At 49.0% G+C, this 11585-nt stretch overlaps 5 protein-coding genes across 5 annotated transcripts; 2 read left to right on the top strand and 3 right to left on the bottom strand.

Moving 5' to 3' along the window:
• Positions 1-1572: 1572 nt before the first annotated feature.
• EPUS_06939 (uncharacterized protein) lies at positions 1573-3585 on the bottom strand (the record flags this gene model as incomplete). Its single annotated transcript, XM_007808075.1, has 1 exon — positions 1573-3585. One exon carries the CDS (start codon positions 3583-3585, stop codon positions 1573-1575), a length of 2013 nt encoding a protein of 670 aa, XP_007806266.1.
• Positions 3586-3816: 231 nt separating this feature from the next.
• Positions 3817-5011, top strand: EPUS_06938 (uncharacterized protein; the record flags this gene model as incomplete). The annotated part of the gene is made up of 3 exons (XM_007808074.1): positions 3817-3958; positions 4012-4076; positions 4136-5011. 3 exons carry the CDS (start codon positions 3817-3819, stop codon positions 5009-5011), a joined length of 1083 nt encoding a protein of 360 aa, XP_007806265.1.
• A 250-nt stretch (positions 5012-5261) lies between these two features.
• On the bottom strand, positions 5262-6110 carry EPUS_06937 (uncharacterized protein; the record flags this gene model as incomplete). Its single annotated transcript, XM_007808073.1, has 1 exon — positions 5262-6110. The coding sequence occupies one exon, from the start codon at positions 6108-6110 to the stop codon at positions 5262-5264; it is 849 nt and encodes a 282-aa protein (XP_007806264.1).
• A 1014-nt stretch (positions 6111-7124) lies between these two features.
• EPUS_06936 (uncharacterized protein) lies at positions 7125-8114 on the bottom strand (the record flags this gene model as incomplete). The annotated part of the gene is made up of 1 exon (XM_007808072.1): positions 7125-8114. One exon carries the CDS (start codon positions 8112-8114, stop codon positions 7125-7127), a length of 990 nt encoding a protein of 329 aa, XP_007806263.1.
• Positions 8115-8640: 526 nt separating this feature from the next.
• EPUS_06935 (uncharacterized protein) lies at positions 8641-10243 on the top strand (the record flags this gene model as incomplete). The annotated part of the gene is made up of 3 exons (XM_007808071.1): positions 8641-9022; positions 9073-9547; positions 10201-10243. The coding sequence occupies 3 exons, from the start codon at positions 8641-8643 to the stop codon at positions 10241-10243; spliced, it is 900 nt and encodes a 299-aa protein (XP_007806262.1).
• Between the last annotated feature and the right edge of the window lie 1342 nt (positions 10244-11585).

Raw genomic sequence — 11585 nt, 5'->3', positions numbered from 1 at the left:
GACTTCTTCCTTCCTCGGGATCGGGATTGGGTCTTGGATCTTGCACTCTCGCTTTCCATTTCCATTTCCGTTTCTGCTTGAGTATGCGTCTCGCTTCCGCTCCTGGGGTTGCGGGGTTTCGTGTAAGCTCTTCGGGCACGATGCAAGCCCATCAGGAGGTCGTCTAATTTGGAGATGATGCGCCGGGTTGCCGGGAGGAGGAGGGTGCGTGCGCGTTCGTCGTCTGCGATTGGGACGGGACGGAGACTCGCGTGGGGTGGGAGGGGGTGTCGGGAGGTGGGGGATGAGGGGGATGAGGACGGTAAATATGTTAGGGGGTCTTTGGGATGCGCTGATATTGGTGGTGATGGCGATTTCTGGGGTAGGGGTTGGGAGCTGAAGAAGATGGGTGGAGTGGAGGATTTTCGCCGGATTCCCCGAGCGTATGGTGGTGCAGAATGTTGACGAGAGTCTGGGGGTTCGTTTTTAGCAATATGCTGGTCGGTGATAGCTGCTTCTGAGCCGTCGAGGCCATTATCTTCCCACTCCCGCTCTGTCCATCTCTCCCTCGCGGCCCTCGTAACTGTAGCGATGAGACAGCCCTCCAGCTCAGCACTTGGCCCCACATCTCGAGGGCCCTTGATCGTATGCGGATCATCCTCATCCAGAATACCGGTCGTATGGAACACTCTCGGTACCTGCTCTGGCGGCATTGGCCATGCCGTCCACATCTTCGGTGGCGTGAAGGGCTTCTCAGCCGCTGTCTCTGAATGGATATCCTCAGTAGACGTAGTCCGAGCCTTATCACGTGCGAGGTTGGATCGCTGTACGTTTCTGGCATGCTGCTTGATCTTATGGGCGACATACAGATGGGCGCTCAGATTCTCGGACCTTTCCCGGTCGAGAGATTTAACAATCTCCCTCTCTGAGCATGTCCACGAGAGCCATGTTGATGGGGGCCCGTGGAAGCGGTTTGGACGGTCATTAGAAGCGGTTTCTGCTTCGGTGGTGAGGTCGTGTTGGCATGATGGTTGATCGGCATATTCGGCGGCACGCTTTTTCCCTTTTCTCTTGGAGGAAGGTTGAGGAGGGAGGTACTCGTCTGAATCAGAGTCGTGATGCGTGGTGTGGGTAGTTGATTCATTCACATCCTCAGCCATGCAAGAAGTCTTTCTTTCAGAGAATTTGCGCTGCGACGGGCTTTGTAGTGTGGATTCGGAATTTGCCTGGAGAAGAAGACACTCCATGAGTTTTGCATGTCATGACGGGAAGATCAGGTCTGATTCAGAGACGCTGTGAAAAGATAAGCCGAGTCTACATTGCCTGTATGCGCTGGCTCCCGACCGAATGAGCTACTGATACTGTTTTAGGATTCCTTAATAGGATTCCTTAATAGGATTCTTCACCGACCTGCCCTGAGCTGAACCCCTGCCAAGCTCTGGGAAAGGGGGAAGACAGGATTGAGCGATAACCCGATACGTAAAAGGACCTGCAATCCATCATCGCACGGCGCAGTGTTGTTGATTTTTACGTTCATCAAGACTTTATGTTACACAGGCATCTTTTGCATTTATCATGGAAAGCCAGATGATATCAAGACGCTCGCTCTAATCTTCTCCGCTTGCTTCGTAGCTTTTCCGCTTCTGCATCCCGCTTGCTGTTCGAATATTGCATCTTCTCGAACAACTTTCGCTTCTTCCGGCTCATCATCATTTTCCGGCGTTCGAGTTCTTCCTCCTCCTTCTGCTTCTTCAATGCACGCTTCTTTGCCTCGGTACCTATTGTGCCTGTGGACGGTTTCCCTGAAACAGGGGTGGAGGAGAAAGGTAGCCCAGCCGCTTCAGCCTCCAATTCCTTCTGATGCTGTGATCGCTCATCTTCATGCTCGTTGCCTGATCCGACACCACCCGCTTCCTCGTCCTCAAAACCAGCAAAGTCTTCTTCCGCTGGCACTTCGTCGACCTCGTCTTCTTCGTTATCGGAGCCTGCTATATCCATTCTGCCATCGACAGAACCCTCCTCTGAGCTTTCAACATCGGAAGAGGATGGATCATCTTCCTTGCCATCATTCCTACTTTCTTCCAGCGCCTGCTGCGCCTCTCCGTCCAATTCCTGCTCTGCCAAAGATGCTCTGGGGTCATATTGCCCAGGTGCAGCTTGAACCCAGGGACTCAGATGAGGCGGTAAAGTCGCGCCAGGAGCATATAAATCTGGTCGAAGCAAGCGACCAGCATTGATACAGTCCCAAACCCATTGTGGCTGAATGTACGTGCGCCCAGGCACCCGCATTCCAGGTCGTAGAGTTCTGGAATTATTGTCAACATTTTGACCCTGTTCACCAGACTCGCCAAGAGAGGTGCTTTCTGGCAAAGAGGGGCGATCAACCACCTGATGTGTTATCCGACCATCAATCTCGTCGTTGGTGTAAGCACCCTCACCAAGAACTGGATCCCACCCGATGCGTCTGCACCCAAAAGCACGCAGCAGGAACTCGATTGGATGCCGTGGTGCCTCCCTCGAAATATAGAAAGTGAAACTCGCAAACAGTGAAGCAGTCTGGTTGCTATCAAGATCAGGCTGGGCCAAGGTGTCTGCTTCGGGCGCAGCAGTTTCAAATTTATCAAGTGCATCGTCATTCTCTTCTTTGCCGGCCTGATTGTCGTTTTCTTGATCCTGCTCTGACTCTTCCAACTGTACTACTTGTTCCAGTTGTCTCTGGACCTCTACTGAGTTTGTCGTCTGAGAATGGCCATTTGCGATGGTCTTGAGGCTATCTCCGTTTTCCAGACCATCTCCGACTCTGCCTTCCAAGGTGAAAGCACCAAGCTCTGCGCCTCTCTCATCGCTTTCAGCATTAAATTTTGGAGGATAGACAAGTCCAATGGATGTGTAGAGTCTGAAGTTGACAAAGCCAAGTAATGTCGAGTAGAAGTCTACGAACGTACCCATGATCCTGTAGTCGACATCCTGTGTTGCCTTTTGCACAAATCGGTACGGCACCAACCACATCACATCTTGTCCTTGTATTGTGGCTTGATAGTAGATGCCTTTTATGGAGAGAAATGATTTTCGGAGCGAGTTTGAGGTGATGAGATAATGCTCGAATTCATGGCACAGTCTCTGACAGCGCGCAATGACTTTAGAAGGCACTGTCGAAGTCGACGGCAAATTCGCGAAGAGGAAAAGGAGCGAGAGGGCATCGTCTAGGTCTCGAATGGCATCGACAAAAGTAGGATATCGTTCCCGTATGATATGGTCAAGGGTGATCTTGGGGGTCCCATACTTCTCCAAGCGCACAGCATCGTTGACCTCGTTTCGTCCCAATGATCGTGCGATCTTCTTCGACAGCGCTTTTTGTTCTCGGAACTTGGCAAGTAATGGTTCGTGCAGAAGATACTGGATGTCTTTGGTGTAATAGAATGTTGTAGCTTGAGAGGATGTTTTCGAGGCCTTTTTATTGTTGCGGGGCTCGCGAGGGTAGATGCCTTTGAAGATGCAAAGCCGGCGGAAGTCTGGCAAGCTGATTTGAAGCTTCCGTACAGCTTGCGTCCTTGTAATGTAGTTCCTCGCCTGTCCCGAAGTGCCTTTCTTCTTGATCTTTCCCATTTCTCTTGTAATTGTTCTGTATCGCACCGAACGAGCCTACATGAATAAGAGTGCGGAGGAAAAGGTTGCGGTGCGGACAAAATTTCTGAACAACTTTTTTGGTTGGAGGAAGGTCAACCGAGACCGCAGGTAGCTGTATTCCTCCAGACATTCAGACAGCAGAACAGCCGCTTAGAGGAGCCGCCAACGGATAATATGCTCCAGATGCTGTCGAAGTGGATGACAGTCAACATGCCCATTGACAGGAGGAAAGCCCTGGTCATTGCAGCCGCAATAGTTGGCAGAATCTTGGTCTTCGCTTTCTTTCCCCAGCTTCCTGAACTGCTTACAGGACAGGTAGAAGTGTCTACGCCTGTCAGCAGCTACAAGAGATGTAAAGCCTCTGGATCCACTCGCATCATGTCTTTCGGCTAATCGTTCTTCCAGTACAAGAAGGCCTTTTTCTGTACATACGCAATGTGTCCCCCTATGAAGGCGGTATTTTCCATCAAGTACTATTTCTCCCCAGCTGGCGGGCATATCCCTTCCACTGACGTCCGCTGGGTCACAGGCACCTCTCCTACTACCGCTTTTCTCTCTTCTGCCTGGCCGAAGTTCTATATCCCTGACTACGGGCCTCCTTTACACTCTGATGGACCTTGCGAATGCCAATGCCCTTGCCAAGATAGCAGATTCTGGGGAAGCAGTCTCGAGCAGACTCTTCACTTCGCCGCGCAAGGAAACTCGGCTCGATGGGGCAGCATTGAGCATCGCATACCTCTTCAACCCTTTCACCATTGCTGGATGTTTTGGACGGTCCACGAGCGCTTTCACTAATACAGCTATCGTTCATGCTGTTTCCAATGCAGTCACAGGCTCTCCTTTCAGGGCTATGTTTGCCCTCGCGTTAGCATCTTATCTCTCTATGTATCCGATACTACTATTTCCACCTCTGGCATTGCTCTGCTGGGATCAGGCGGTTCAGAAAAGCAACCAAAAGGTCGGCGGCCTCAATATGGGCATGAATCTTACAGCTTCGCTTTTTGCGTGCATAAATGGATTTCTTTGGCTTTCATTCATGGTCATGGGCGGCTCATGGGATTTCCTTTCCGCAACTTACGGCTTTCACTTATCAGTTCCAGATTTGACGCCTAACGTGGGACTGTGGTGGTACTTCTTCATCGAAATCTTTGACTCGTTCCGGGAATTCTTCTTGGGTACCTTTTGGCTGCAGTTGGCTGCCTATGTCGGTGGCCTGACCCTACGCGTCAGACGACAGCCTCTCTTCGTAATCACCAGTCTTCTGGGTCTTTTCGCCATATTCAAACCCTACCCTAGCATATCGGATGTATCACTGTACCTTGCCTTCGTACCGCTGTACAGGCATATCTTCCCTTGTGAGTCCTTCCAGACTCAAAACACGATCGAAGCTAACGGCACGCAGTAATGCGCTACACTTTCGTTGCCACATCCGTCATGCTGTATGCGAGTCTGCTGGGCCCGGCGTTCTATCATCTCTGGATATATGCAGGGTCCGGAAATGCAAATTTCTTTTATGCAATCACCCTGGTATGGAGTCTGGGGCTGTCGATGTTGGTGGGTGACATGCTCTTCGCCGTGCTTAGAGACGAGTGGGAGGTCGAGAGGCCTGAAATGAAGGGTAAAGAGATCAAACGGATATAGACTGTCAGCCTTAGTCAGCCATGCTGTGCGCTTGCTGTTTTGTTGTCTGTTACATTCTCATCAGCTGATTTCGACAACCCACCAGGATCGTTCTGTTCATGGGCCCTTTCTTCCCTTGCAAATCCTTCCCTCCCCTTCGATAGAATGACATAACTCGGCTCCTTCACCGTCCCATCCCTCAACTTCCTCGGTTCAGGCGAGAAATCATCAACCCGATAACCCCATCTCTCATAAGCCTCAACAGCCCTGTCATTCGATCGAAACACAGTCAACATAGCTTTCTCCACCCCTACCCTCGAACCAATCATCTCCATCACCTCCATCATCCTCCTTCCCACCCCTTTTCCTTGTAAGCTTGGCTGCAAATGAAGCTCATAACAGTAAATGACTTCAGAACGATCCTCTTCCGTGATCATGAAGGACAAGAACCCCTCAGTCTGCTCTGGGCCTGCTAGCTTACCCTCCTTCACTGTTGGAGGGGCGGCAGGGACAGGGCGGAGAAGCAGATACTTCATAGCAGGATGACCCATCTCCTTCAACTTCTTCGCACGGGACCAGCCTTTCTCAGAGCTGTGGTAGTGGTCCCGGCTGGTCAGTTTGAGGAGGTCGACACAAGCTTCGCGAAAGGGTGATGACATTTCTTTCCATGTTGAGAGGGTGATGTGGAGGTTCGTTGGTGACCCTACCGTTCCCGCGACGGAGGGCGGAAAGAACTGGTCGTAGAACTGGGCGACGCTCAGGGCGTTGATGCGCTCCACCAGGCTTTTCTCTTTCGGTTTGAGGGTTCGTTTGGGCCGTTTGACTATGGCTGGTTGGTCCAACTTGGCTTCAGAGCGCGAATGTAGGCGTTTGTGGGATGGCATGGTGCTCGTTCGGCATCTGTGCACAAGAAGGTTTTTCTAAGAGCTTGACGTGGAGAATAGATTCAGATCATATGCCTCTGTGATACTGAACGCCTTTCGCATTCATCTAACTCCTTTCACTAGGTGATGGACTCCCATCGGGCCCAGTCCGTATGCGTACAGATTGTCAATGTGTCGAAGAGTCTATTCTCTTACTTGGGTCAGTCATTGCAGTTTTCTTTTCGCTGCGGTTGTAATACTCTATTCAAGGATGCCGAAGATACTCATGTAATAGATATGGTCTTTTTGAATGTACCACTCTGATAAGCATGGATTATCAACTCTACTCCCTACTATTTACCCTTGGAGTGACTTCTTCTGGAAGCTTGGCATGCACATGAGCCTAGCTGCTTACTCACACGAGGCAGCCCAGCTCACAACCCGATTTCATTTGCCTCAGTGTCGTAATTATGGACTGAGCACCCTTTCAATAACAGAGAGAGCTTGGGCTTCTTGCAAGGTGTAATAGATGAATTCTTCATTGGCCTTCGTCTGACTCTGGTTGGGATCTGAACGTTTCTTGCAATGGCATTGTAGCTACGAGTCCTGTGTACTTCCTAGTTGGCCAGACTGTCCTAAACATTCCTCAACGCTCAAAGCTGTGAGCATCAGATATTTAATTGCGAGAACTGTCGACGTTGGTGTGTAAGGGCACATAATATATCTCAGCCTCTTGGCCCATTGGACGATAGTGAATTCTACATGCTATGAATTTGTTGTGAGTTCCAAACCGCCAGGAATGTCTTATATATCTTTCCGTCGAGCCGCTTCGTTTCATTTCGTCCGTTCATTCAACCTCACCATGGGCGGATGCAATACCCCTCGCCAACCCTAAGACACGATGGAATGACGGAAGTATTCTATTGGTGATAGAAAAGTATTCTATTTATATAAACAAGGAGATTCGTAATGATCAGCGTGATCAGTCCTTCCCGGAAGCAAAGCAATCGATTAGATACTGAGCAATAAGCCACTTTACTCCGACTCATCTTCCAATGTAAGTGCTTCTACAGTTGCAGCTTTGGTTCCACTTTTGAAAGGTATAGACATCATAGCTCGCGACCAGGGTCTTCTCATATCATCTCCAGGTTGAAATCTCTCCACGTCTTCTACCCATGTCGGCATAGAAGGCTTGTCAGGAAACAACGCAGGGCGCGGCATGTTGAAGTGAGCCCTTAAAGCCTTATTCTGCTTATTCTCTCGAGTTATGTCCTCGTAAGCACTCCGGACTTGCGAATATGTTGGGCGTGATTCCGGTACGATGGGCTCATGTCCTGTTGCTTCTGCCTTCACCGTCCCTTGCTCCGGTATGGATGGAGCTCGTATAAACAGGCTTCGCTCGGTTTTAGCTGTTGGTATCTCTAACGGAGTGCCGACGCTTGCCCGCCATTCCCTCGCATGCCTTCTCATTCTATACTCGGGAAGGTCATTTATGGAAACGTCCTCTTTTGGATGTTGCTGATAAGAGATGACATACAGGCAGCGACCAGGGTGCGAAACCTTGCATCCGGACCATCTATCCAGTTTACAGGCCCATGCAACTCCGTCATCATAACAGTGCTTACAAAATGGACTTGATATAATATCAGGTCTATTGCGATCTTCCCAATCTAACAATCCCCAATATCGTCGCCATCCCGGCGGAGCGGCCAGTGGATGTTCCGGTTCTGATTCTGGCAAAGATGGCTTTGAGGACGCGGAGGACGTGAAATCCGTGGCGCTGATGCCGCAACCCTCTCTAAAGTCGCCTTCCCCTTCGCCGTGGTCCTTGACTGGTTCCATGTCAAGTTCTTCCTGAGGTAAAAACCGGGCTGCGCCTCCAATCTTTGGCGAGGAAAAAGCTGGTGGGGGTAGCGCCTGGTTGTTGAGACCGATGATTTTCTTGGTGACTTCGCCCGCAACTTCTCTTGTCGGCTGTCGAGTTGGGCGCCGACGATCGGCAGATCCTGTTAAGAGCTCCGACATTGGTAGATCAAAGGTGTGCAAAGATTATGACAGGAGAATTGTTCGAAACAATCCCCACTAAGGAAAGGATGATACACTTTAAGTGAAAATGCTGAAGAGATAATTCCAGGAACGAGGCTGTAAGAACATATTCTCAGCAACTCGGATTTGAGGCAGTGCTCTGTGAGGGCACGGCTGTGACCTTGGAAGTGGTGGCTAGGTTGCTTGTTGTTGCTGGTGGGGCGTTGCAGACCGTTCCGGCCGTTCAGCCAATTCAATTTCGGCGCTTTACTTAACAAGGCTGATAAATCAGATGCCTTATCAAATCCGTGTACCGTATCAAATCCAAATTTTTTTATACATGATTCTAGGTTGTAAACAGTTATGATACTCGAACAAACCATCAAATTAGATTAAGTAAGAGTCCAATGAACCTTTTAAACTCCATAGGGTTAGAATTGGGACTGAGCGTTTAAATTGTAACAGTCTGCTGTAATGAGGGTGGCTGAGTTCTTTGAAATAGGGTGGGGCGATGGCTATGTCAACCATGGAAAGTATCATTCTGCAATTGTATGAACACCTAAACGCAAACAATTCCACCACAAATGGAACGAACATGAAAGAAGAAAGTGTGACTTCCCACGATCGTTCTGAAAAGCCGTGGAAATACATCGGATATCGTGGATTTTGCGATTTCGTTGCTTCTGACAACGACTTTTTCATTCTCCGACGCTTTAGTGCCTTGACCGCTCGCCTTCTCTTGATCTTGCAAGATGAGCTCGTAGAGCTGGAGACACAACTTTCAGTTCTGGAGAGTCGACTTTCCGAAAAATTAGCACCCGACGTGCACAACGGATCATTCAGACAAGAGACGCAGAAAACTAGACTAGACCTTATCCGCGAGATAGATAAGAAGTTAAGAGCGTATAGTACGCCGATCTGGTCCAAAGAATCTTCGACATCCACTGACTTGGGATAGATGAATTAATCATTCAACACTCCGATCTGCGATCCCGGCCCCGCGTTCCACAGAAGGATGTAGCCAGTCTCGCGAACTGGTTTCACAACAACCAGAACGCAATCCTAGAGGAGGAGACCGACTTCATCAATCACCGAAAAGATCTCTTCGCCATGGTTCCGAAGATGAAAACACCACTACGAAGAGTGCTGGAACAGTCTTCGCATTTCCGCTTAACGCGGCTTTGGAGGAAATCTCCCGTTCTAGAGGATGACAACGTTCATTATGCTTCGGATGTACGAATCGACCAATTTATAACATTCACTATCACAGGTTTAGGCCTAGCAATGTTAATCTCACCTCTCTGGATTTTGGCTTTCGTCAGCGATATTTCGAGGAGGCTGGCGGTTATTACTGCTTTCGTCGTCGTTTTTCTGGGCATTATCTCTTTCACGACCGTTGCCAGACCCTTTGAGAGCCTGAGCGCTAGTGCTGCGTAAGTTTTCCTATCTATGAGTGCCTTTTGTAAGCTAATCATGATAATTGATAGATATGCTGCGGTTTTAGTGATATTTTTGCAAATTCCCCAGTGAGAAACTGGAAACCTGTGGGAGCAGCACAACATTGGAGACAGTGTCTTTGCACGGTCTTGAGAAAATAGACGGGAGATTGGAGCCGTGATTTTCAGGCCCAGGCCAGCTCGAATGCTCCGTGGATGTCCAATAAGCCCACGAACGTTTAGTTCTTTACACAAGCTTACATATCCGCCGAGGCAGTAACAACATGTCGAACAAGACGATGTGGAGGACTGTGGTAGCGGACAACTACAATGCCATAATTACGTCAGTGTTTGCACACTGGCGATGCCTAGCAAAATGCTCACTTTTGCATCCTTTTGGCAGAACTTAATAATGACATAAGCGAATGTGTAAAGACGGAGTATGTCTGGTTAGAAAGGAGCGGCAGAGATGAAGACCGCGATTTTCGACGACGTGATGTAGTTAGCCAGTTTTCTAGACTATCTAACATCGTTTGTAGCAATGAATGAGATAAGTATGCCGAACAGTCGATGCTTGAGAATTACCCATTCTGATACCTTATTAGTGATGCGGCAACGCTGAAGGCAACGATGGCTGACGCGGCATGTAGGTCTGAGAAGGCAGAGTTGCAAAAAGAGATTTCGGATTGGTGAGAAGGAGAACTGCAGAGTTAATGGGCGGTTGAAAGCTTCGAGAAGAACAGGCCGACTCTATCCAGATTCTTCAATTCGTGGTGAACAACCTCGACAACAATTTGCGTTCCATCACCACGAAGTACCAGGAGGCCGTTGCTGAGCTTTCAGACCTCTATGACCAAGGAGATCACAGTTGCGCGGGAACCCCACATGAAATTGCGATCAGGTTTGAACGATAATGCCAGAAAGCTGCGCAAAGCATAGCCAGTTTTACAGCGCTTAGTTAGCAGTCACAACAAACAGTTGCATTCAGAATTTAAGCGCATGTGGAAACAGTCGAAGACAATGAACGCTGATGTGCAAACAATGGGCAAGGAGCACGATCAATCCCTCATCCAGATTGAAGAACTGACATGGAGCAGATCGCAAGCACTAGCTGAATAGGACTGGCGATTGGCGTTAAGCAGATTGCGAACTGATTTGAAGGCTATGACCGAAAGACACGAAAAAGCCATCAGCATGTCATTGACTTGCATCTCCGTAGCAGCCATCTAGAATCAGCGCGTGAACATGCTGAAAGCGAGGCGAACAGACTACATTCGGACTTGCCGAGAAGGAATGCAGACCATGATCGGACCATTCACGAGATCAATCAACTCAAAGAAAGTATTTCAGTTCTAGAGAAAGAGTGTCGAGATGGCAAGAATCGGGAAAAAGAGCTGAAGTCGAAGCTGTCGAAACGAACAGCGGAGCATGTACAGCTAGTCAACCATGCTGAACAGCTAGATTGTCGAGTCTCAATTCCTGAAAAGGAGGTTTGGAAGTTCAAAACCATGCAGATTGACTGCAATCCGAATTGTCGAACCAGAAAGATGTCCTCGGTAACCTGTTCGGTAATGCAAAGGACCTCAATGCCTGCGGCTATGCTTTGCAAAGCGAGTATCAGGACGCAAAGAACAAAGTGACACACCTGCAATTCAAGCTTTCAGTAATGACAACGAAGCACCATCAAGCCATTAGCAAGGTCAACGTCTTGACACACAATAACCTGATTCTAGAAGCTGAAGTCGAATATCTGAGAACCAGAGAGGACTAACGAACTCAATGACAATGGGAAGCAGGTAGTGATTTTAAACACATTTCTCTTGCATCGTAAAACCACGGAAGTGTAGGCCTTAGTAGAGAGAGGCTAGGTATGGCATACCTTAACGCTGCTCTTCGAGTTTCAGACGAGCGTTTTTCTTTCCTTAATTCTGCAAAATGAGTATCTGCCACATTCCAGTCTTTTTGGTTTGCATCATTCAGCAAAATTCATAACCGCGATTGGCACGACGAGGTGAAAGTGTCACCATGAGCACCG

The sequence above is a fragment of the Endocarpon pusillum genome (genome assembly GCF_000464535.1).
Source record: "Endocarpon pusillum Z07020 unplaced genomic scaffold scaffold826, whole genome shotgun sequence".
Lineage (NCBI taxonomy): Eukaryota > Fungi > Ascomycota > Eurotiomycetes > Verrucariales > Verrucariaceae > Endocarpon > Endocarpon pusillum.
This window is presented reverse-complemented; position numbering and strand designations above follow the sequence as displayed.